Source organism: Leuciscus leuciscus (assembly GCF_965113295.1).
Source record: "Leuciscus leuciscus genome assembly, chromosome: 4".
In the NCBI taxonomy this organism is placed as follows: Eukaryota; Metazoa; Chordata; class Actinopteri; order Cypriniformes; family Leuciscidae; genus Leuciscus; species Leuciscus leuciscus.
The window spans coordinates 5854819-5881886 of NC_138728.1; the positions used below are offsets into that span (position 1 = coordinate 5854819).

Genomic DNA, 27068 nt, shown 5'->3' on the forward strand with positions numbered 1-27068 from the left:
TAACCGTATATATACTGGGAACTATATTCTCAGAAGGCGAAGCACTGCTACTTGGGCGGAGCCGTATTAATACACTTCAGATGCGCACTGTTTGCCATGATGGTTTTGAATTGCTTGAAATATGATTGAAATCACTTCAAGAAAGAAAAAATCGGTTACGTTCAACATGCATCGCAAGTCTGTCATATATAGGCTACATAAAATTATAATTAGAACATTCTATTTGTGTGCTTGCTTGGGATGTGGATTTTAATGGTGAGACTTTTGCTTTTGTAATCAGGCTCAAAGAAATTTAGATTTATCGGCCAATATATTGGTCATAGGCTTTCAAATATAAAGAATTATCCGTTATTGGTATCGGCAAAATTTTCATATCGGTGCATCCCAAAACTTTTCCTTTTTTTTCCCACTGTGTTTTTTCCTCTTTGAACTGCCAAAAGTGTTTTTTTTTAAACATAAAATTCATAAAAATGTGAAATAAATCACATTTATTTTCAAGATGATAACTGGACTGAATTAAGCATGCAACTTGAGGTCATGTCTTGTCATGTAAAATGTTTGTTACTGCACAGTGCACACTATATCACATACTATTTTCAATAAAATAGTTGGTAGTATTCAGTAAGCAGCATGACATTTTAAACAGAGCCACAGACATATTTTATGTCCAATTACTTGACCTGTCTGTCCTCTAATGTAATTTGTTCTACAGATTATTCAGTGCTTTCAAATTAATATAATTGTAATTGAAAAAAAAAAATTGTGTAAAAGTACAGTTCGCCAAATTATACAGTAACATTCACTACTTGATTTATTAAAGTATTAAAGGTGAATTTTTGTTTTATTTGCAATTTTGCATCTGGGTGGCCTTGCATGGTGCGCATAAGTGTGTGTAGCTCATAGCTGTTATTGTTGCTTCTACGCTTGTGAATGAGTTCTTGTACCGTGCGGCTCCTCCTCCCATTTCGATGTGTCTCTTTCAGAAAACTTGATGCCAAAAATAGAGAATGAAGATTATATTCCTGCATTAGCTTTTAGTGTTCAATTACTGTCATTATCTACAATCTTCCACTTGTCACTACTTCGTGTTCTAACACGCTCATAGGACTCCGACACAAGCGCTGCCCAGTATTTTAGGATCAACCTCCGTTTATAAATAGTGACCAGGTTTTCTGCCCAGTCGGGAATACGGATCTTCGTTTAGCCTAGCGGCTCAGAGCTTTGGCATTCACTGTGAGTCCTGCTGACAAATAGTGCTGCAATTTAAGACTATTACGGTAGCCACATTAATCTGTATCAACGTCAACCTTAAGTTCTTTCACGAGAATCAAGTTGTTTCCTCGATCGCTATCTCCGCTAAGCCAGGACTGGTCTACAATGCGATTAGAGCTATGGGATAAAGTCATCATTTGGAACCGCTTTGTGAGGGAACAGACCGTCTGCGTAGAGGATAGTGGTGAAGCTTAGGTTGAAGTGTATTGGAAAGGGCACTGGAAGTAAACGGCTAAATAAAAAAAAGACTGTTTTGGAACAGCCTGTTCATTATCTTCTTGGCCTTTAACTAAGCCCTGCACTGATCCTGAATGCATCCTTACAAGAGTAGAAAAGGGGGATTAGAGTATAGTTTCAACTTCACGGACCGGTTATTGCATACAAAACACTAACAGGAAAATGCTAGCAAGCTCTGTTTAGATTGTCCACCTGTTTTCACCTGTACAGGTTTTTAATCAGTCCGCCAGGAAACCAAATGATGTCGATCATGATGTTGAGTGAAATGAAGGTACTAAGTTGATTTTATTAACAAGTACTAATCATTCAGTGTTAAAAGTTAAACATGATTACATGATTGTGAATTGTCCGATAAATGAACAATGGTTAAATATTATAAATATTTGTGAATTTTTTATTTTTATTTAGACCAAATAGTATCAAAAACAAAAATTCAGTACTATTTTGATTAAATGATTTGAGAATAAAACGTTTAAAAAAACAGCTGTTTTACATGCTAAGGGCCCTATTTTAACGATATGAAACGCAAGTGTCAAGCGCAAGTAACTTTGTGGGCGGGTCTCGGCGCTGTTGCTATATTCCCGGCGGGATAAATGACTCTTGCGCCAGGCGCAAATCTAAAATGGGTTGGTCTGAAGTAGGTTCATTATTCATAGGTGTGGTTTGGGCGTAACGTGAAATAAACCAATCAGAGTGTCATCTCACATTCCCTTTAAGAGCAGACGCGCTTTTCCCATAGCGGATTGCTATTGTAACGGCGGATTTGCCAGGCGCACGCCAGGAGCGGTTCACAGCCGAGGAGAGCAACGCTCTCGTCACGGCCGTAAAAGAGAGAAGTTGAAATGGAGAAACCCACCCAAATTAACTTCGGTTAAACAGTAAGCTAGATGTATGCTTTTATAAATTGTCTATCTATCTATCTATCTATCTATCTATCTATCTATCTATCTATCTATCTATCTATCTATCTATCTATCTATCTATCTATCGTAATAATGTATGATTTGCAAAAATGAAAACTGCTGCTCTGTGTAGATGACAGAATCAAAGTGCGCGTTGTGCACACGCTACATTGATTATGGCCAAGCATGCGCCCTTAAAATAGCATATGAATAACATGCGCAACGCGCCACTGACTTTAAAATTTTTTTTCCTGGTTAGTGGCGCAATTGTTTTCTAAACCTGCAAAATAGCAAGAAGGAACGTTTGCGCTGGAACACGCCTCCTCTTTGCGCTGAACCGCCCCCGGGAGCGCAAGTGTATTTCCTAACTTACCGACGTGCTTCTTTGGAGGGAAAAGTCCGCTTTGCGCGGGTGCAAAATAGGAATGATACATGCGTCGGTGTAAGATAGGGCCCTAAGAAAGTTAAGTGGACATGAAACAGAAGTTACGATAGTCTTTTCCTCCCTGTTATCACTTATATCCAAGTGAAACAGCTTCTCAAAAAAGAAAAAAAAAAAAAGAAGAAAAAAAAAGATGATTAATCATTTATAATAAGTACTGCGATATTCCATGAAAAATTAGATTTGTCAATTTTGATTTCATGGTGACTCTGTGTGTTCCCAGGATTCTCAGCTGCCCTCCCTCTTTATTGTTATGTCATATCTGATTCTAGTTCTCCCTGCTCTTTTATAAGACTCAAGCCAATTGCAGGAGCCCCACTGTGATCGTGACCTGATCCACGTGGAAACCCAGAGCAAGGCAGAACATTTGACAGGCCTCCTTCCTAACACCACCGCAACGTTGCAGCAGAGTCATCTCCAGCAAAGCAGCCTGCCATTACAAAGCCACTTCAGATAACATTATACAAAAAGCAAATATAGACTATAGTTTTGACTATTGAATAATGCTTTCACTACTTTAAGTGGCATTAGTGGCCACTTAGTGGTGACAAACATGAAGCCAAGATTGGTCAGTGTTTCTAGTAATGCATCTGAATACTTGGTGATTATTAGAAGTGCCAAAACAGTAAAAAAAAATGATTTTAGCAAGGTATGCCACAAAGCCATTTATGAACATTTGAAACTTCAGTGATTTATGCAAAATGCGTAGTGCGAGCCGAATGGCTAAGTGGCTGTTGTGTGGGCTTAAGTGCCAGGCATGGTTTTGTGGTCATCAGTTGCCATAGTTCTCATTTTCTTCTCTGTGTTTGTGGTCCACCAAACCCTCCCACAAGGATACGCAGCAGCGTTCTGAAACATTTTGTAAACGTTCTCTTGTATAACAAGCATGCTAGCTTTAGTCAGAACACGAGCTGACCTGCTGAGCGAGAGGGATGTCAGCATGACCCCAGATATCTGAAAGCTCAGTCATTACCCCAGTGCTAAATGCCAGCTGGTCGACACATCATGGCACTTACCACCCCTAAACCACTGTTGCTCCTGGCATAAACTACCCGAGACTGCAAACAGTTCAATTCATACACATTATCTCAAAACTGCAAACAACTCTATTCATAATCATATCTGGACAGATTTCTTTACCTGTCCTCAGAATAAAAAAAAAAAAAAAATATAATCTAATAGCTAATCAAATAACTGCGACCTGGCTTGATGTTGTGTTATCTAATGCTATAACAGCCAAACATTTTGAAATGAGGCTTAAGTCTCCAAATACTTTTTGAAGCTACTAGAGTAGATATGAGTTTTCTCAGTATTCCAGTGTGAAAACACTCTTAATTTCTAACTGGAGGGCCATGTTCACAGAACCGATGAAGAATAGTCTAATAATTGTAATGGACAGTTAATAATTAATGATAGAGGGAGTTATAAAGTTCTTTAGTTAATGAGTATCTCCAACAAATGTCAGCTAAAGTTTCATTTTAAACTGATTTTATATGTGAAAGTTTGTTTTCTGATAAATGTTCTAATGACACCGGGACCATCTCTAGAGTTTGCCTCAGTCCTTTAAAAGGTTTCTTTTTCATTAAGCTTCTCTTTCCACTTCACCTCTTTCTCCCTACAATTTTCTCTCTCTCTCTCTCTCTCTCTCTCTCTCTCTCTCTGGCCATGTTTCATCAGAGACCTACTTTGAAGAAGTTCCATTACAGGTTGTCCCCTCAGAAGGGATCTAAATAAAGTGATTTTTAATGCAAGTGTCTTGTATGTGCGTGCCCCATTTGTGCAGCCGGGCCAGCAGTGGGTTGTTGTCCTTGAGTTGTGCTGGTCTTGGACTGCAGTGAGGTCAAATATAAAGCACTCTCTCACCACTCTCGTACACTCCCTCTCTCGCAATCTCAGTGTTACCAATCCGGTCTGTATAATACTCGTATATAGACAGTTGTTTGAATCCGAACAATATTAAGAGTTATTAATGAACGATATACAGAGAATATGTGCATTGGCGTTTTAACTGCTATGCTCAAACCGCCGACAACATCAAGGTTGATTCATCCCCACAATATCCCAGCATGCTCTCTTTGTGATTTCTCTGGGGTACCTTAGGCTGGTTCGCTCTCTCGCTCATAAAGGGGTGTACGTGCGCCGGGACAGGCTATTACGCTGACTGATTTCCTTCTTTGTCTTTATTGTTCACGTTCATCAGATAAAGCTTCTATCTCTCTACCGTGCCATGAAATATGAGACATGAAGAGGATAACCCGAGATGCATGACTCTTTCACTCATACATGCATAAGCTCTGTTCCAAAACCCAGTGAGCTGCCTACTCAGACAACATATTAAGGCATCATAGGCATGAAAACTGAACCAAAAGACAGGCAGCAACGCTATGCTTCCTTTTAAAGGCCAATTCACACTGCGCCGACAGACACCCACTAACGGCAATAGGCACTTTGTCAGGTTTTATCGGATCAGTGTGTTAGCTGTTGGTGTTGGTCTGTGCTTGTTTTCGCCAATTGAACAGGTCGTGGAATGTCTACAAATGTCTACTGTCTTTTTGGCTTGCCATTTTTTTGACCATGCCTATATAGACAGCTCACTATAGGTTTAAGAACACAGATATACTTTTGCAGAAGTGCAGAGCAACTGATCTCCATCTCAGCCTGAATGGGGGTCTTTTCCTGTTAGTGGCTGTTACTGTACTAGTTTAGTCCCCTTCCCGTAACACGATCTGTAATTGAGGTATTTGCATAATGGCCTGCGGTTGTTGTACAAGAGTGCTCATCATGTCTGTTTAATTGAAAGCTCTTTGTTGTAGTTTATGGAACAGTCCTTCCTTTGATGCGCAAACTCTCATGTGGAATCATTTCTGTAAATCAAGAGTGTGTCAGTGGACCGATCAGTACATGTGTGTGTTTTACATGATCAGTTGAAATTGACTGCGCAGTTGTTAGCTTAAAAAGCTGTTTCTACCTGATTTGACCTTAAAAAATTATTTAATTAGTGTAACCTTATGTAATGAGTTTACAGCTATCATATTGTTTTTGATCTTAAAACAGTTCAGATTTGATGTAACCACATAAAGCACTTTTTTATTTATTTTTATTTGCTAGTCACAGATGGTAAAATACATTTTATATAAGCGCGACGATTATTTTCTTTTTTTTTAAGGTTATGTTTGCCTCATAAATGTTCTGTTCTTGGCAAAGGATCTTCCATTAATGGAAGCAGGTTCCTTTAATAAAGAGGAAACGTAAGCCAGCCAAAGTTCACTTACTCGAAGCCTGCGCCTTCAATGGCCCTGGATATGTGTGATTATTTAAATGAGTTTGTAATTCACTGACAAAGCCCTGATAATACTGACTAGTATAATCCTGTGCGTGCTCTGCAGATGCTTTATTACTCCTGTTAACACATGTCTGGGCTTTCTTGTTGCATGTGTACATGTGACAGTCAGAGGGGAAAAAATGGATAATATTTGTATGTCTCAGCCTAAAAGAATGAAAATACTGTCATAATTTACTCACATTCATGTTGTTCCAAACCTGTAGGATTTTCTTTTATCCGTGGAACACAAAAGGAGACGTTTTGAAGAAAGTTCATGCTGCTCTTTTCCATACAACAAAAGCATACGTTTACCAGTGTATTACCAAAAATATTTTAAAACTATGCGATAGCTTTGAACAACATCTGGCCACTATAATATTAATTGTATGGAAGGATGCGATATGGAGAGAAAAAGCAGTTCTTCATTATGTATTTGTATGGTTTCAGAATAATGCGAGGGTGAGTAAACACTTTTTAATCTTGGACTAACTGTCCCGTTAAATAAGTCATATAGTCCTGAATCTGAGTGAGTTTGTGTTGCATTTTCACAGGTTTTCTGCAGTATGAGACGAGAGCATTGGGTCCAGCGTGAGAGGCCTGTGTGTGTGTGTGTGTGTGTTTCTTGATGTGCATCACCTCCTCCCCTGTATTTCCTGGTTAAGTATCAGATCAGTATTATCAGATCAGTGGAAACAATAGAACAGAACAGGATAATGTGTGTGTGTCTCTAGTTTTATGTGCTTAAGGGATTGTCTGCTCCCTTGACACAGACAAAGCAAATTTATCTGAAGGAATCAGGTAAGAGGTTGCGATAGCTGTATCCTCTCTAGTTTGTTAGCTGCAGAAACAGGAGGCTAGATGGTACGCGTCTCCTGCTCAAAGCAGTAGAAACGCTCAGATCCGACTCTGCCTGTGATGTGATTTGATCACATATCTTAATAGAGTTACCATGGAGCTTCATCTGTGTTCCCCCACAGTGCCCTTGCATGCATTGTCTATCTCTGTCTTGCTGTTTGCAGGTGCAGCTACAGAGAGAATATGCAGGCTTCCTGTGGTTAGTACTGTGTGCACTGTTACTCCATTCACACTGCAAAAACACACAAATAAACGTACACGCACACACAATCCGCCAAATGAATGTGGCTCAATGAAAAATCACATCTGTAATTTAGAGCGAGAGGTTTCCATAACCTTCCATAGAGGTTTGATAATAGAGGCTTTTAGGAAGGGGGTGAGATCTCAGCTGTGTTATTCTATGAGAAAAGTGTGTGTTTTGAGGGCACACAGGGTGCTGGGCTTCTTCAGATAAGCGTATTAGTGTTGTTTCATCCAATGTGGTGACCCAAAACCGACCCTTTTTATTCATCACACATGGCCATGCACACGGGTAACATTCTGTCATCTTTCTCATCTTTCAAAGAAAATGAAAAGAAATTGTGCATGGGCTTTTAATCTTGGGATTGAGTAAACTTAAATTTTCTGAAGAAAACATGTTTAAAAGTCGCAGCTAATGCTGAAGTGTTGTGGATGGTTGCCATGTTTTTGCTATAGGGTTGCCAAGGTGTCGTGAGTGGTTTGGGTGTTTGCTAGGGTGTTCATATGCTAGTTTTTTTTGCAAAGTGCCCCTGCAAAGTGCCCGTGCAAAATCAGTTTTTGTGTGTGTTTTTAGTAATTGTTGGTTCGGTGTGTTTGAGTGCTCATTGTTACAATTACACAGCAAAAGTTCAGTGACATTTTTATTTATGCATGGTAGAAAGCAAATACTGTATACTGACATGATATGCAATACATATGGAAAATTGAACTACACGATTGAGGGAGCAGGCTACACAGTGAACTCCGAGAAAACGCTACGCTTGAGCAAACAGTTTGTGAATAAGCTACTACAAAGGATGGCCGTGAAAGAGACTGTGAACGCATTGAATAGGACATGTTTAGTTGGTGAATAGCATAGGCTACTATTACACAGTGGCGATAACGTTAAGCGCACCAGAATAAAATATAATATTCAGAAATAAACAGTGTAGCTGACTTACAGATTCAGTTAACATCCACAAATGAATAAGCGCAACGATTCAGGGAGCAGACTACACAGTGAACTCCGAGAAAACGCTACTTAAGCTCCGCTGCTTTCTTCGACCCTCTCTGTCTCTGATCCTGCGCTGTGCTCACTCAGTGTGCAGTGTGAGAGGGGGAGGGGCCAGCGGCTAGAGCGGCAAAAGCCAATGTGTGCTTCTTTCACCGATATATTTACATTATAGGCTACTACAAATGATGGCCGTGAATAAAATATAATATTCAGAAGTAAACAGTGTAGCTGACTTAATGTTTAGCTGATAGAGTGTTTATGTCAGAATGTTTATTTTTTAAACCACAACCCTCTAATGTCAGAATGTTTATTTTTAAACCACAACCCTCTAATGTCAGAATGTTTATTTTTAAACCACAACCCTCTAATGTCAGAATGTTTATTTTTTAAACCACAACCCTCTAAATGTCAGAATGTTTATTTTTTAAACCACAACCCTCTAATGTCAGAATGTTTATTTTTAAACCACAACCCTCTAATGTCAGAATGTTTATTTTTAAACCACAACCCTCTAATGTCAGAATGTTTATTTTTAAACCACAACCCTCTAATGTCAGAATGTTTATTTTTAAACCACAACCCTCTAAATGTCAGAATGTTTATTTTTAAACCACAACCTTCTAAGTGCTTCTTTTACCGATATATTTACCGATATCTTTTGCATTTCTAATCCAAACAATCCACACTCGTGCCCGTAGAAATCCATCAGACTAACGGTTCGAGAGATATGCGAATAACAGACATACAGACACACTGACAGACAGACAGACAGACATATCTGTAATTTATAGATAGATATTCAGGTTTCTAGCTCTAGTTCCTTCTTTCAATGTAAGTCAGTTTGGATTTTATTGTCTGCCAGGCAACATTTTTGCTTTTTAAACATTTGGAGACCCCAGTTTGAAAACCCCTTCTTTGGCATATCATGTAAACATAATGGTATAGGGTATGAATATGATAGCAAAGCAATGTAATTCCATGGTAAATTACAAGGTACTGTGGTGTTACTCTGATAACATCAGTTTACCATGACAGTTCTACTCTGGAAAGAATCCCTGTACTTTTACACAGTTTGGCTTTTTATTGTCATTTTATAGGCTACCATTTCAGCAGAATTGGGTGTACACAATATCTTCACTTTTCCATAGTTCTACTGGTGCTGCATATAGTGAGAAGCTGATAACCTAAAATTAACGCCATGCAACTTCTTATGTTGAATGACTGTTCACACTGTCAGTCCAAATCCGATTATTTGTGTGTATGATGGGAATCTGATCTAAAATTGTAGACGTCCACATTGTGTATCAAGTAGTATTAGCCGCCGGGTTGGAATACTACATCTTCTGAAACATAGGATGCTGGTATGAACGGCTTTATTCCGTGTTGTCGTCTCCGCCGAATTCGAAACATGTCTCCATTATATTGTAATTTTCTCTTCATGTGGCACTTTGCAACAACACAACCTTGTTTCTGCAGCAGCTTTCAGCATGTTTCCTATAACACTCGAAACGGATTTGTAAAAATCGCATTGCATGTGATTTTTTTGCCATTCACACTTGTTAAATCTGATCGGATTTCAATCGGATATGCACAAAAATCGGATTTGGACTGACAGTCTGAATGTAGCCTTAGAGAACGAGCAAGAGGCAGTATGAAAGAGAAAAGTAGGATTTTGCAGTGATGAAATGGAGGGAGCGCACAGTCAGAATGAGAAGATAATAAGACGTGTAATTACCCATGGTCCTTTGGGCTTGCCCTGGATAATATCTCAGAAAGAGTACGTGCAATGCCAGAGTGAGTGTTCTTTTACTGTGCTATTTTGTGCAGATCTAGCTCCGTCCCTCATCCCCAATGAACCCTGAGTGTCCTCGTGTCTTCTGGCCCTCACAGATCTGTCTGTTTCACGTCTGTCTCTTCTGTAGACTTGCTGTCAATAGGCTGATCATCACTTCATAGCCATGCTAACGCTGAATTGATGCGCCAAAGCCACTGTGGTTAAGAGAATATGACACCTTGGCTTTAGTAATTACTCATGATCCTCTTGCCTTACAAAAAAAAAAACGTTCAATTAGCACAGGTGGGCATTGAGTGCAAATGTGTTTGATCAGATTTCAGTGATTTTAGAACAATCCTCCAAATATTCATCTTGCCGTGTGTGTGTTAGTGCAGCTCTATGACTATGACTCAGGGCTTTTTACTGAAATTACAGGCTTCTGCAGCCCACTGGTCGTCAAATGAGTCACGACCTTAGGGAGACGTAGACACATAAACACACACACAATCTCTGATCACACCTCGTCAATCGCACCCACACACTTGTATTTGTGCCAACGGCCATAGATGAGTGTCAGCATGAATCACACGCCATTATAAACTTTTTCACTGTTAGTGTGTCACACAACAATAGAACTTATTTGAAGCATGGGGCTGATGGATATGCATGCACACACAAAAACTCATTTCTGATACCCAGGGCCAGATTTACTAAACTGGGCAAATTAGCGCAAACGCGCAATCAGTAAATTGACTAGCGCAAACCTTAGTAAATCACCGTGCATGATTCTCCTCTTTCGTCTGAAAGGAAAAGGTCAGTCGCAAAAATAACCCTGTCCACGCTTTTTCAGCGTTTTTTTTTTTTTTGAGTTTATTTATTTATATATATACTTTATCTGTCAATAAGGTTACTCCAGCAAAAGTCATTGATGGGTTAGATCGAGCAGAAGTAAATCCACTTTTTTCATTTCAGTTAGTATGCTGCCTAAGACGGCAGGTAGCTAGGCAGCGCACTAGGTTTTGGATCAGAGCTCCAGTCTCATATTTCAATGCACTCACTGTGATTAAATCAAGAAATGATATGCCATAGTTTCTCAGGGAGCATGAAATACAGTATGCAGAAAGGCTTTCCCGTTAAACACTGTATGGCTCTTTATCTTTAGCTATGAACAGATGGATGTCAAATCCCCTGCCATTACTAAAGGAAGGGGCGATACATTATTTCGGACAGTTAGATCAATAAAGCATCTCACCGCTACAGTGGCAAGGTTTCCTAGCAACAACCGTGAAGGGTACTTTGATCTGATCCGAACATTCCAAATGTTTTTGAAATATTTTCAAAAAACATTCCAAAAACATGTTTTCGGTGGATATCAGAACATCTAATTAATGTCCACTATGCATTCACAAATGTCTAAATTTGACGGATCAGTGGTTGGATTGTCGTACATACACACCGAAGCTGTTGACGCTTTCAACTTCAATTTATTTTTGCAGTGCTGAGTATTGATCGCTGCAGGCAAAGAAACCAATTGCAACGATTAATTGGCGGTGGTTAATAAATAATGGGTTCTGTGTTAGCTTCAGGGTTTGGTTGATACATCGTTGGGGTAGACAACTTAAATGGTTTCAAGCAAAGACATAGCTTCTGTACCCTCAAAACTCAGCATATTCCTGCAGATTATGTTGTTTTAAATCATTTATTTGTTTTATTCAGCATCTAGCCTGGGAATTCAGCACCACACAGTATGTGTAATAGCTTTTACTACATATTCCAACCCTGACTGTGATGGCTGCTGTGGCGAGAGCACTATTAAATTCATGATGGGTGTGCATATGTGTCTTTGAGATGATCTAATATTCTAGTGTGAGTATGTGTGCTTGTGCATTGACTCTAAATCTTCACAGCTCCTGCGTCAGCATAACCTTCTGCGCAGAAGGACTTTGATTAAACTATATATTTTATATTTACTACCTGTCATGTGATCACATGACCTCAACCGCAGCTACATCTCATCGTCTATGTAGGAAGTGCATGCACTCCTGGGGGGATTCCAACATTCACTAATCCACATGATCTTCTGTCTGGACCCTTATAAATGAACCTTGTCACCTGATACTTTCTAGTAACATATATTTATATACTTTTATACTAATATTACCTTCTTCAAAAATCATTTAAAATGCTATTATTGGTGCTTATTAATATATTGTAACCTATATTCATAGTGCATACTACACATTGACCGTCCGATTTCCTCCTGCTCTTGTCTACTTAACCAGAAAAACTTCCAGTAAATTGTTTCTGTCAGGTTCAGCTGCTGATCTGTTAATCTGAGTGGGGGTCAAATAGAAAAGTAGTAGTAGTTTGGCGCTGTGCTGAGATTATCTCAGCAAGTGCACCTAATCTAGCAGGGATGTAACTTTATTTTTAACATGAGAAGCGGAGCATTATCTTTCTGTCTGTGTGTGCGAGACTTTGAAACCATATCCAAACCAGGCTTATAGTTTGACGCACACCCACACATACACACGCTCGGGGTGAGAGATACGCATACTGTAGTCACATTTGTGAGTATTTTCAGGGCGACGTGTTGCTGTTGGTTCAAGGTGCCAGTGTATCGAAGAGGCAATAAAACATTTAAAGGATGCTGAGCACAAACAACCTCTCCTTAATGCAAAGTTGTGTGTTTGCACCTGTGTTTTAATAGGAAATCGGACAGCTCTAAACAAGAGATTGAGACTCAGGCAATCAATCGCACTGGATTTTTGCTCTTGCTTTAATTTCCTTTGGCAGAGGGAGAGTTTCGTCAACATCAAAAGGAATACCGATCCGTTGCGGGAAAAAAACGCTTAGAAATACTTAAAGCAGAAAATAATTGAAACGAGCCATTGTGTCTCCAATGGTGATTTGCAAAGCGGTTTTGCATTTGCAAAATAATGCAGTCCTTAGAGAATGAGGACTGTTTTTATACTCTCAGATTCTCATTTTTAAGGCTTTTTATGCTCACTTGAGTAGTTGCTAGTTGATTACATCATCAGTCTCGCTTTAGACTGCTGTAACAAAGCGGATTTGGAGTGAAGTGTCAGACAAAGGGAAGTGTCCAAGACGCATGCATGAATAACCAAATTCATGATGAACTGCAACATTTATTGACATCAGGTTAATGAGTGACAGGGAAAGTGCTGAAATGGAAATGTTTCAGAAAGGAGGACGTCATCAGAGAGCTACGCACATTATTCACCTAAATCTTAAAGCAATTATACTACACGAAATGGCACTTGGTAGCACATTTACACATTGAATGCTTTGGGGGAGCATTTTTGATCAAAGATTTGAAAAGATTTCTATTTTTGTTAAATAAATGTTTATTGTTGAATTATTTCTTCTTTTATGTAATTTGGTTTATTTAGGGGCTCAATTGAAGTGTAAGTTCGCCTATTTTCTAACCTGATTTGTATTGTTACAATGTCAGTAGTATTATGTAATGTAGTATACTGTATGTCTCAGTGTTACCTGGACAGAGAAATTCCTGTTTATTTGTCAGCAAAAGTCCACCCGATGACACAAAACGCAACATTCTTTGATAAACAGATAAACTTTTGAATGTAGAGTAGATTTGGAGGATTTGGAGGACCACCACGTTGTCTGAGGAGATATAATTTCAGTGAAAGCCAATACAGATGGTTTCCTTTTTCCATTATACGCCTCTCGTCTGAGCTTTTCTCTTAAGCTTGGTTTTTAAACATGATTTTATGATTTTTTTCAGATGCATTGTGTGATTAACATTCATTGAGGCCATGTTAATCGTAACTCAATCCTGTCCTCTTTAAAGCAGCTCTCATTGTCTGCCTATTTCTCTCTCCAGTTTAGACAGTAATAAGTGGATGCTATGTGTATAATTTGTGAAGCGTTCCCTAGAGGAGAACGCAGCGGCACACAAGCCCCTCCAGTGAGGATGTGTGTGTTTGTGTGCACATGAGTCATTGACTGACAATCACCGCTGCTCGGTTCCCTCCCGTATGAGCTCTTGTCGATGCATATTGACATATAGTTTTCTCAGCAGTGGACTAGCTCTCACACACACACACACACACACACACACACACACACACACACACACACACACACACACACACACACACACACACACACACACACACACACACACACACACACACACACACACACACACACACAATAGCATTAGGAAACTCCAATGCATTATTTTCACGCAAATCACAGAGGTAGTGGAGCCTTGCAGACAAAATTCCAGTCATTCGGCAAGGGGGAAAAAACTCGTGGGCCGTTGCCCTCGCTTTAGAAGCACAAATTGAAGCACATTTACAAACACGATCTCTTCCTCGAACTCATTTTTCTTCTTGCTTGTTTGCTGCCCTCTCCCTTACATAGATGTTACATCACAAGCGCAGCTGGGGCTCCAATCTGCAGCTGGTCTTGTGGATACAGAAATGATTTGCCCGGTGTTTTATATATGTGTGTGTGTGTGTGTGTTTGCTTGTGGTCTTGCTGGTTTAGCTGAATCTAGTTTGATTTCGATTCCTTGAGTCTGTCGCAACGTGCCTGCCATGCGTACACACACTAAAAAACACACGCTTGATTACATCTGACAGGTAGAGGCTCTCACATATCATATAAATCTACCACACGTCACTCTCTCACCTGTGGCCTGAAATTAATGTCATTTATTGAGTGCATGTGTGTGTGTGGATGTGTGGGTGAGTGTGTGTTGCTGCAGTGGCAATGCGTGTTGGCGGCTTCATTCACATTTTCTCTTCAGTGTTCATTCATCATGATTTTGTCTCCTGCTACGTGCCATGCTCCCTGTCGTCGCACCCCTCCCTTCCTCCCGGGCTTCCTGTCTTCATCTCTCTTTCCATTTTCATTAAAGATGAGATGTGTCATTTTCATGACCGTGTCATTAATGTTGCTTTGCATAGGCACTGCATCACTATTACTATTGCGTTAGGAGTTTGAGTACACTCATAATTGGTGGTTGATGCCAATATTTAGAGAACAAGGTGGGTGATAGACATTATAATGCAGTTGACTTCCATAGTATCCGTTACACTCACACCCCAAACCTCACTCCCATCCGGGTCACGGCACCAAATGTAACCGGTCCTATTCGACACACTCCGAGCGGGATTCGAAACGGTATCTCCGGCATGGAAGGCGGGCACGTATTTTATCCAATATTTAATCTAAATTCACTTAACTTGATGCTAGTAATCACAAAATATTGACCACTATTGGCAAGTATCAAACTAGGCCTGACCAGAACCATATGTAGAGACAAGAATATCATAAAGACTTAAAGCTTTTTAACTGCCTAGCAACCACCTGGAACAGCCTACCAACACCCTAGCAACCACCTGGAACAGCCTACCAACACCCTAGCAACCACCCAGAACACCTTTGCATTGTGTTGCCAAATGTTCACCCATTTGTTTCATTAACAGTATAATTACAGCATGTTGTCCTTATAATTTTTTGTCTCTGTTAATTGCTCTCTTTTGCCTTGTTCTACCTCTGGCAGTACAGAGGTGTCTGTTGCTGGGGAGCTTAGAGGAATTCATTTTGGCTCCGGTGTTGCATGCTTGTTACCAATCCAGCCTGTATTCATCTTATGATTCATGTTCATGTTGCATTGAACAGAGCTGAGAAAATATGATAGACTTAATCAGGAAAAAATTAAGTCTGCAGGGTGTGTGTATGTTGTGGATGGTGGTGGCGAAGACTAGGCTATTTCTATACACATTTCTGTATATTTTAATCCTGTCTGTGAATATTCTTTCTTCAAACAAACACAAGCAAGGAAACGCTAAGAAAGTGAATCTCACAAAACATGTCTGTCTGTCTGTCTGTCTGTCTGTCTATCTATCAGTCATTTAATTTTGATTTTGGGATGAAATATGACCCGGACATGTTCTTGACAAACTTTGTGAGATTAACCCAAGAACCACAAAGATAGAAGATATCACAAACAGAAAGATGGGCTTTACCCACACAGAAAAAGCAAAAAAGTGTTTTGCGTGTGTGACTTGGTAACAGGAAGCATCTGTGGCGATGTGTCCAGTCAGGTGTAATTCGTGAATGCAGCAGCATAGCAACATGTGTGATTGCCTAAGCAAATATTCCCTAATTCTTTGCACAGCATTTTTAAAAGCTTTTACTGTGGAGGCAGATGGCAAATGAGATGGAGATTTTCTCAGGGACCTCATCAGCAAATGGGTATTCTAAAAACTCAGGCCACCCCTCTACACACCGAACACACACACACACACACACAAATAGAAAGCATTTATTTTAAATTGTATTAATATTTCACAATATTACTGTTTGTACTGTATTTTTGATCACTGTATTTTTTGTGAGCAGAAGAAACTCCTTTCAAAAATGTATAAAAAAACGTAATTCCAAACTTTCGACCGCCAGTGAATGCATGAACATGTACAGAAATGCACACTCATACACATTAAATATTAAATATGTTAGACTTAAAGCAACAAACACAGTTTCACTCAGAAAACATTGGGGTCCAGAAGTCGCAGACCAGAATATTATATATATTTTATTTATATATATATTTTACATTTTTATCAAATTACTGTGATGCTCTGATGTATAATATAGCTTGACATTTACATGATTTTCAAAGAATGCCAAAGTATTACCATTGTACATGTCCAAAAACCATAACAACCCTCATGTTAAAATATTTTGACTGCATTAATCACTGTTCTACTACTGTAGAAAACAAGTAACCCCGTCTATATTTCCCAGCTCTGCAATCATAAATAAAGCCGTCTCTCTCTTTTAAAGGGGTGCGTTCTCAGAGGTGGTCCTGGCGGAGGAGAGGTCCACGGGAAAGATGTTCGCTGTGAAGTGCATCCCTAAAAAAGCGCTTAAGGGGAAGGAGAACAGCATCGAGAATGAGATTGCCGTTCTACGCAAGTAAGTTCCATTTCCCGCACCACACCTGTACCCATGGCAACAGCATCACCTCTCTCTTCCACACTCATTCCCTGTTTGCCAGTTGATAGGAGCTTGTTTGCCTGAGGTTTGACCTCCAGTTACCGTGGTAACTCCGGTGCCCTCGTCCAATTACAGCAGGGAAGCTCCCGCAGATGTTCTCTCTCTCCTCATGAAACGGCGGGCGTGGGGACTGTGTCCGAGTGTAGACAGATTCTTTGACTGTGCTTGGAATGGAAATATGATCCAATTTAGTTTTAAAATATACAGTAGTAAATTAACCCAGATATTATTCATGGAATACATCTAATTTATAATGTAAAAGTTTTGACAAATTTTATGTAAACTTGTGGCAGTTCAATCAAACACTACCATTCAAATGTTTGGGCTCAGTAAGATTTTATTTATTAGATTTATTTATTTTTTTATCAAGGGTGCTTTAAATTGATCAAAAGTGACAGTAAAGACATTTATAGTGTTAGAAAAGATTTTTATTTTAAATAAATGCTGTTCTTTTGAACGTTCTTGAATGTTGTTTTCAACATAGATAATAATGTAGCCTAGAAATCCAGACCTAAATCTGAAAGATTAATGAAAATCGGCCAGCTCGAGGGGCGGCACCAAGCGTGCATTTGAAAATCTCACTGCACGCTTAGCTACCAGCGGAGCTAACTGGTAGATTAGACTCTTGCCGTGTCCGGTCGGCAAAACAGCAAAAACGCCCTTCTTGCAAAGGAATGATTCGAGCGCCGTCTTCTGTTCCTCTTTTAGATAAAAAGCCAAGTCTAACTCGTTCATTGTAGCGGCCAAAGCCGTTTCAAACAACTGGTGTTCATCTTGCAATGTTTACTAATGACTTTGACGTCACAGCGCTGTCGTCTTCTGTTTAGCTCGCCTCTGGCCCGCCTATATCAGATAACCCGATGTGATTGGTGCAGCTCGGATACAAGGGCATATTTAATGAGCATCATTACTCGACGCCAGAGTAAACTCGCTGAGCAAATTCAACTTGTGCTCTCGCGAGAACTCTGGATTTCCAGGGTAGGTAATAATGTTTCTTGTGCATCAAATCAGCATATTAGAATGATTGTGACACTGAAGACTGAAGTAATGATGCTGAAAATACAGCTTTGCTTTGAGTGTTAGGTGTCCTTATTGTATCACTCACAAAGGTGTGTCTTTGTGAATGTGCACTCTGTCTGAAAGAAAGCACAGCAAGACAGCCTCTCAGCTTAACATGTTGTTTCGCAGGTATTTCCTCACTCTCGGTGCTAATGGAAGCAGGTGTGTTTGGTGTGTCTGACATATGGATGTGTGACGGGTGTTTCCCTCGAGACTCATCAGAAAAGGCCGCCTCTGATTCTGACATGGGCTTCTGTTGTAGCAGCGATCGTACCCTGGAGATTGGACACACAGCTTTGTCCGTCACGTCTCTGTCTCCCTCATCTCATATCATAGCTACTAAATGATTGACAGCTTGTCTGCCATCTCATGGGTGATGCCACAGGCCTGTAATTAGATCGAGCGAGCACACTCACGCACTAGCGAACGAGAGCATGTTTATTGTCTGTTTGTCTGCCTGCATATGTATGACAGAACGATATAGAGAAAGAGCAGAAGATATTTCCTTCGCGTCTACAAATGAGATAATGAGATGCCCTCACAGGTTATATTTTAATCTTCACAATCCCCGCAGAGAATCGCAAACGTACACTCTCAGCATGCTGCCTGCCTGACTAATGCAATGTTTAAATACTTAAGTCAATTCAATTCATCCTGACATGGGACTTGCTAACCCAGAGGGAAAATTGTATTGCTCAAAGCCTACACTTTCATAGCTTGTGAGACATGATTGAGTTTGCAAAGTTTCCAGTGATAAATGTTTTGGTCCCCACTGAAAGCGAACCGTCAATCAAGCAATATTTAAAGTTTGAGATACAGTCATGTGGACCAATGAGAGTACACTTTAGCATACTTTTAATAAGATATGTTATGAAAATAATATACTTTAAAAGAATATACTTAAGTGTATGTATTATAGAATGTATTATAGTTTAAATTTATATTAATTGCAATTAACTGAGTGCTTTTGACCCATTGAAGTAGTTTAGTCAACTCAAATATCCAAGTTGTCACTGAGTACAACCTCACATTTCAAGGTGACTAAACTTACAATTTTAAGGCAGCATGAACACTTATTTATTTAACCTGAAACACAATTTTTTATTTATTTTTACAGTAAAAAATCTGAGAAGCATAAGATCTCCAGTGAATCTCAATGCTGTCTTGGAGTAACAATTGAGATATTAAAGACATCTCTTTTGTGCTTTTTCTTTAATAAGAGACATCAGATAATGTGAATCGACTATTACTTAAAAGCACCTGGTAGCATGTAATCCAAAGATTTGCATAAAAGAGAGTGAGACTCAGCTTTCAGAGGTAAATATCTAGTTATTCTACCTTTTTTATTGTTAAATTATTTCTTTTTATCAGCACGCCGTAGCATTTTTTGTGAAATAATGGAATAGAGAGTGTTTTTTGTTCCTGCTTTCACCCTTTTCCTTAGTGCTTTTTCTTCTTGAATCAAAAGAGAAGATGGTTTCAGAGGCAGCGAATGAGTCGTGCTACAGCTTCTGCCCACTCACTGCTGAAGAAGAGAGAGAGAGAGAGAGAGAGAGAGAAACAGACAGAGGGAAGAAGCGAATGCATGAAAGAGGGATATTAAACCAGTGAATGGCTTTGTAATCCTCTGCCAGACGAGTTTTCCATAATCAGTTTTGAAAAATCAATATGTCAAAGGGCGAATCGAAAGCCGGCATGTCGTTCGTTGTTTATTCATTTGTTTCCAGAGCGAACGTTTTAATATGCTGCATCAGAGGTGACTCCCAGTTCATTGAATCGTGAATCAATACGGAACCATCATCTCAATGAATCACTCTCGTTCAGATTGAGATTTGTCCATACCTCAGGAACTCTTTAATATATTAAACTAAACTACATGGTGAGGAGCATTTCTGACAAAAACAAACACCTGAGGCGTTATACTGCAGTCTTTTATTCTCTTTCCTCTGAACTGAAAACTTTTCCTGATCTGGGTTCAGATAGCGGTGAGCGGCAGTGAAAGAGCCGGTTCTTTACCTATGACGACGATTGACGATTGCCCCTTACCTATGAGGATCAACCTTTTCTGAACATATGGATGAACAAAGAGAGTTAATTATAGGAAACTAGGGTGGGGGGGGACAAGTGTTTTATCTGCACTCGCCGATGTCCATTATCTGCGTGTGTGTGCGCGTGTGCATCTTGTTATTGTCCGTTCACTTGCGTCATTGCCCGTCCTGTTATCATGTGCCAGTTGGCCAACTCGCTGATCAGAATTCACTTAAAATGCAACGCTAATGTGTATACACACCACCGCCGTGACTGCGTTACCATGACGAGAGGAGAAAGAGATGTTAACTGCAGGGATGGAGAGAAGAAGGAGAGGAGAAGAAAAGCAAAACAAAAAATATTGCTAGTTGATATGACAGAGATGAAAAGCCGCTTTTAAAGCAGGCACCATCAGAGGACAACAATTACTCTAGCTGTGCATCTAAATGCTTCATGAACTTTAGAAGCCATTTCATCTTTTGTTTTGGCATATGAAAATAAACTGTACATACAATATTTAAATCAAATTTAAATATATGATTCACCTTAAACTGAAATGCATGTAAAATATGCGTGTACTGAATGTTAATTTCAGTGACAAAAGGATACACACTAGTAGTGTGTGCAACTTCATGGCATAAAACATTGCGGTGTTTATTGTACATTTTATGGGCTTATGGAAATGCACGCCACTGAAGTATGCATATGCTTATGAGCAGATCCGGAATGTTCCACTCTCTTAAATTCACTTCCTAAACAAACCCCTGAAGCAAAGCAAGCCAGATTGCAGTCACACACACACACACACACACACACACACACACACACACACACACACACACACACACACACACACACACACACACACACACACACACACACACACACACACACACACACACACACACACACACACACACACACACACACACACACACACACACACACACACACACACACACACAAATTATTCCTAAATGCATGTTTTTAAAATTGCAATAAAAAAAAATAAAAAAAATCTCTCTCTTGCAGCTGAGCCTGCCTTCATTATATGTATATAAAATGAAGGCAGGCTCAGCTGCCATATATATAGTCACAATGGTAATACTTTATAAAACTATGACATGATAAAGCATAACATATAAACATAAAAAGAGATAATAAAGTTTTAGAATTTATTTTATTTTAATGTTGTGTTTCAGATATAAAGATAGATCATTATTTTGAGAATCATCAGTGGAATTTCTGTCTCACATATAAATACCACATTCTATTGTATTACTAGTAATAGTTTAATCATGTTAAATTGTCAAATTGTGCATTTCAATGAGCTTCATGTGTTTTGTTTTGCAGAATCAAGCATGAGAACATAGTGGCACTGGAAGACATCTGTGAAAGCTCCAATCACCTTTACCTTATAATGCAGCTGTGAGTATGTTCGACGCATACACAATTACCCACAATGCATTTTTCTCTTGTCTTTCTGTTCATTCCATGCACATTTTAACAAGCAATACACAATTATCCGCTTATATGTATGTATATGGGGGGTGGGGGGTGACGTTGGTTCAGCTTTGCATTCTTAGTGGAAAGCAACCAATCCGGTTGCACGCATTTGTAAACGCTTTCTAATGCGTGCTCGCTCTGTGCTTTCACTTTCGCTCGGTTCAGCTGGGAGGAGAGGGAGGTATGGTATACAGTAACTCGACCCTGGGTTGGTAAGATTTTTTATGTTGTGCTGCTTAATATTTTTGTGCAAAGTCTGCAAACCATAATGGATTTTTTTCAGGATTCTTTGATAAAAAGAATGTGTGGGTATCTTGTCAGGGACTCTTTTGAAATAAATTAGTTCAGTGCAACAATGAAAAGCTTCCTCCGCCTGTTGTGATATCACCATGAACATCTTGCAAGAATAGTTCACCCAAAAATGAAAAATCTGTCATTATTCAGTGAAAATCTTCAACTCCGCTGTAGATCACAAATCAAATATGACATATGTGGTTCATGATTTTCAGTCATTTCAGAACTGAGGATTGAGTGAACCATGACTTTGACATATTACCACCCACATCATCATCACCTAATCAGTATTCAGCAAGCGAGTGGGGGCGTCGTTAACTCATTTCACATGCGCAGAGGTTAGCTATTATAACAGAGGTCATTTACATATTGAAGTCTTAAAAGTACAGTAGCAAAAACAGCCTGTTTGATTCTAAGGGTCAGAGCAAAAGTGATCATGTAAAACTAAATTACAAATCTAGAAACCTTGACAGGTTAAGAGAAATAAAAGTGCAAGAATATAAGCAGAAGACATTCAAAACACTTTTAATGCTCATCTTTATGTAATCTGTACGTCCTGATTTTGCCGAGTTAGATGCGTTCCTGGGTCAACATACTGTGGAACAACATTCCTGTCCAAAAATGTTGTCCTAAACATGTCACTACCCCCGATACCTAACCCTACCCATAAGTTATCCCTAAAATCAGAGGGAAATTATAGGTGAATAACACTGATGTAGAAGCAACTAACCCTGTTTGTAAGCCTAAACTTGACATAAACTCTAAACTTGTCCCTCAAATCTGATTGGTTGACTGAATGTTGATCCAGGAACATGTTGCACTTGGTGAAATCATGTTCTGCATGTAATCCTCATACATTTCTGCACTTTAAAATGGTGTATTTTTAGTTTTTACTCTTTGATTAAACAGCAGGAGACAGTTCGACCTCTTACACAAGAATTAAAGTGACTTCTGTACTGTCCTTCACTTCAGCTCACTTCAGTTTAAAGTTATGGCTCATGAATGCACAAAAATGAATCTGTATAGCGATAAGAAAAAAAAAAATGGTCATGGCGTTGTGGGCCACGACCCAGATCATGGTGAAGTGGACGATGAAGAATGTAGATCTGGCGAGAGAGAAGGAGAGAGGGTGGCAGTCTGGTGAGTTGGCTGAGGACTGTGGATGCTGACGTAGATGCGTTGCGTAACGCTGATGATGGGTAGCAGAATGTCCAAATCGTTCCAGCTCTGCAATCACACGCATCTTAATGCAAAGGGCATCTTGCTTGTCTTGCATGCAAAAAAAAAAAAAAAAACAGACCTCTCTCACAGGTTTACACCTGTCTCTTTTGTCCACTTTCAAGCACTTCTGTCCTGATTTCTTCGAGGGGAGGATCTATGGTTGGGTAAATGTATGGGCTTTTTCAGATCTTCCGATCTAATGGACAAAATAAGCTTGCACAATTTACAAATAAACACACCCGGAGGCGACAGAAAAGCAAATGGAGAGCATCAGCTTTGCGTTTCTGCAAGACGACACCGAACACTGTGAGTGTGTGTTAGAAATCAGGAATGGTTAGAGAACAAAGTGTTTGGTTCGTTTTTCATCTTCAAACCAAACTTGAGTCTTTAGCCGATAAAGATTAAATCTCGTCCGTCTAGTGCGCTTCCCATAATCTTTACACATTAGGTCAGTAGACGAAGAGTAGACGGTCTTTTGTGGCTGTTGGAACACATTCGACCACATGAGTGTTTACACTACGAAAGCAATCCAGTCGAATGCGTTTTCGTTTACCTCTGGAAGTAGTCGAAAGTGGACAAGCTCATAACGTTTTAGACCCCGTTTACACCTGTATTTAGCGTCGCCCACTTGTGGGGTGTTCGACCAAAACGCATTTTTGCCCCAGTTTTGAGGATTGACAGCCGCATTTACTTACAGGTGTGAGTCTCGAAATCTCTCGTTCAGAAAGAACGTATAGTAGCTCCTCTTTATGAACGTGCAACAGGAGTCAAGCCTGTATTCTCTTACCAGTGACCAAAGTAATATCAAAGATGGCAACGTCCATAAAACTGTAAAGTTATATCACTTTTGATAAAACAAGAGTCCAATTGAGCTGCCAAATCAGCCAAATCTTCATAAACCGAGAGTGGAGCATTTGATGTGTGTGTAGAACACAAAACTGACGGCAGCAGGTCGGGTAGAGAACAGCGACTGGACCTAAAACCTTCAGATGACACACAGCTCATATCTCCATCTGTTATGCTAAACCCACAACACACGGTAGACACGCGTTTGTGCAGCGCAGAGCGGCTCTCACACTGTATGAGTGACAGACAACTAGTTGTGAGTCCTGAAAACTTACAGTTGGGAGTTCGGTTATACAATGCAGTAATCGCTCCTGTAAATAACTGAACTGTGTGTGAACGTTACGTAATTAAGGACTCAAATACAGAACTGAGAACTGTGTGAATGTGGCCTATGTTTAGTGGTGAAATGGCTTTCACAACCAATTTTGCAATTACAATGTGACACACTCTACCATTCAAGTTTGGGGTCATTAAAAAAGAAATGACTACTTTTATTCAGCAAGATGCTTTAAATTAAAAAAGTGACTTATTAAAGTAATAATGTTACAAAAATAATGTTACAAAAGTTTTCAATTTCAAATAACATTGAGTATTGTTTTCAACATTGCTAATATTAAATATTTCTTGAGCAAATCAGCATATTAGTCAAGTCAAGTCACATTTATTTATACAGCGCTTTTTACAATACAGCTTTACAGAGATAACAGGAAAATAATGCAACAAAGTTTGTTTCCAGAAGAAAATAGCGTCACAGTCCAGCATAAGTAAGTTCAGTGATGTTTAATTTTTGTTGTAAAAAAGTTATTAATTTAGTTCATTTACATATATATAGCCGCTCTGGAGTAAACCGTGATGTCATCGTCCAGCTCAGTTCAGTTCTCATATAATGGTGTCAATGCAGGCAGATCAATATTATTGTTGAATATTAAATTAAATGTTAAATTTAATGTCCCCAACTAAGCAAGCCAAGCCAAAGGCGAAAAAGGCGACAGTGGCAAGGAACCAAAACTCCATCAGGTGACAGAATGGAGAAAAAAACCTTGGGAGAAACCAGACTCAGTCGGGGGACCAGTTCTCCTCTGGCCAATGAACCATCAGTATATGATTATGATTCAGGCAGCATTATAGGTCAAAAGTCTGATTAGAATGATTTATAATGATTTCTTGAAGGATTTAGCTTTGCCATCACAGGAATAAATTACATTTATTAATCAAAAATAATTGCAATATTAGAGGAATATTCTGGGCTGAATACAAGTGAAGCTCAATCAACAGTATGTGTTGATTACCACAAAAATATATTCAAATTTCTTTTAAAAATGTGAAGCGTCTAGATGGCACTTATATTAATTATTGTGTAATATTTGGCCTGTAAAATAATTTAAATCATGATTTTTATGTTCGTTTTGGTGTTACGTTGTCATGGCAAAAGTAAAAGAGTTAAAATGCTTCCCTATGGATTATGTATCCGAAAACTGTTTGAATGATTGCGTCTATATTTAGATGTGCATGTGTAGATAAGAAACGAGAGTGCATGATCTACTTCATCGGTTGGGAATTGACTTGATCGTGTAAAGTGGTCTCAATGACAGGTGGCTGGAGGCGAGAGGTTGCTGACATCAGCCGAAAAGGAATTTCGGTTTAGAGATAGAGGACGTTTATTACATTTTGATGAGAGATTACGAAGCATAAACAGGGTCAATACTGATTTCATTTCAACTTTGAATGCTGATGATGTGGAGAGGAGAGGGAAGTTAGGAGGATTAGAGGAAACAGACATTTATTTTTTCCGTCCTCATTTCACCCCCTGGAAACCGCATTAGAATTTGAATTCCACAGTTTTAATTTGATAGTTGGCCGGGAGCCTGCCCCTCTTTTCCCTGTTAATAGGTTGCGCCAATTGTGTGTGTGTGTGTGTTAGAGAGAAACATGAAGAACGTTTTGGCATATGGTGTTGAGATGAATATTTAAACAGTACCAATCTGCTTTTTGTATGATCTCACAGATGCAGTTTAGAAACTCTTTCCATAATTCACTCCACAATTTGCATGTAAGTGTGTGTGCAAGTGTGATTAAAGATCAGATATGGACTGTTTTCTTCATGCATGTTGGACCCTCAGGCTCTACGACACCGTATGGCACACTTTTACGGCAGTGGAAAGAGAGAAATGAGGACTAGATGATGGCAGAGAGAAAGGGACAGACTAAGGGCATCTGCACACTGCGTCAGAGAGTGTTGTAAATCCATTGATTACAATGGAGATGGTGCATCACAAGAACGTAGAGCAGGAGTGTTCAGTTAGTCCAAAAGGTCTGTACAGTTTCCTTCCCTGTAAAGATCCATATCATCATAACTTGCTCAAGGAGTCAATAGGCGCGTTTCCATTACAGATTTGCGCAAAACTTTTGCCATTTTTAAAAAATGTCGACAATATTGCGGAATGACAGCGTTTCCATTAACTGATGTTATGCGACTAAAACTTAATTTTTCCTCTCGCGATAAGTAAAATCATTCCAAAAACCATGGTAACAGACGTTGGTAGGTTTATGTACTATATCCCAGCCACTGCACTAGCCATTATTATTAATCGAAGGAGATGTATGTGTGTTTTCCAAGCATTAATGGTAAGGAACGACCCTTATTATACTTGTGAGCGGCACATATGAGGAGTTTCTGGGTGTTTCTCACTCATATCTGCTTCAAGGTCTTGATTGTGGCATTTATTTGAGGTTTAGAATCCATTATTCCTGTAATTCTTTTGTCTTATATGAATTTAATAAAGAGCTCTGTCTCGTATTATGTCCAAACATACCGCGCCATCTACGTCAGGTGACCTGGAAATGCGCATTGCATTTCCATTGCAGTTTTGCAAAATATTTCTTTTTCGAATTGCCTGAAAAACCACCTCATGCGAGCGTATAAACTTTTTTTGCGATAAATGGGAGTTTTTACGAAATTGACGTGTTTCCATTGGCCGTATTTTCAATTCGCAATTTCAATTTGCGCAATTTGAAGG

At 39.3% G+C, this 27068-nt stretch overlaps 1 protein-coding gene across 1 annotated transcript in view; it reads left to right on the forward strand.

Annotated features, from left to right (window-relative positions):
* The window catches only part of camk1da (calcium/calmodulin-dependent protein kinase 1Da), a 58487-nt gene that overhangs the window by 12726 nt on the left and 18693 nt on the right, over positions 1-27068 (forward strand). The window contains exons 2-3 of the mRNA XM_082167089.1: positions 16885-17016; positions 21538-21612. Coding sequence (XP_082023215.1) covers positions 16885-17016; positions 21538-21612 — 207 coding nt within the window. The remainder of the gene's footprint in view (positions 1-16884; positions 17017-21537; positions 21613-27068) is intronic.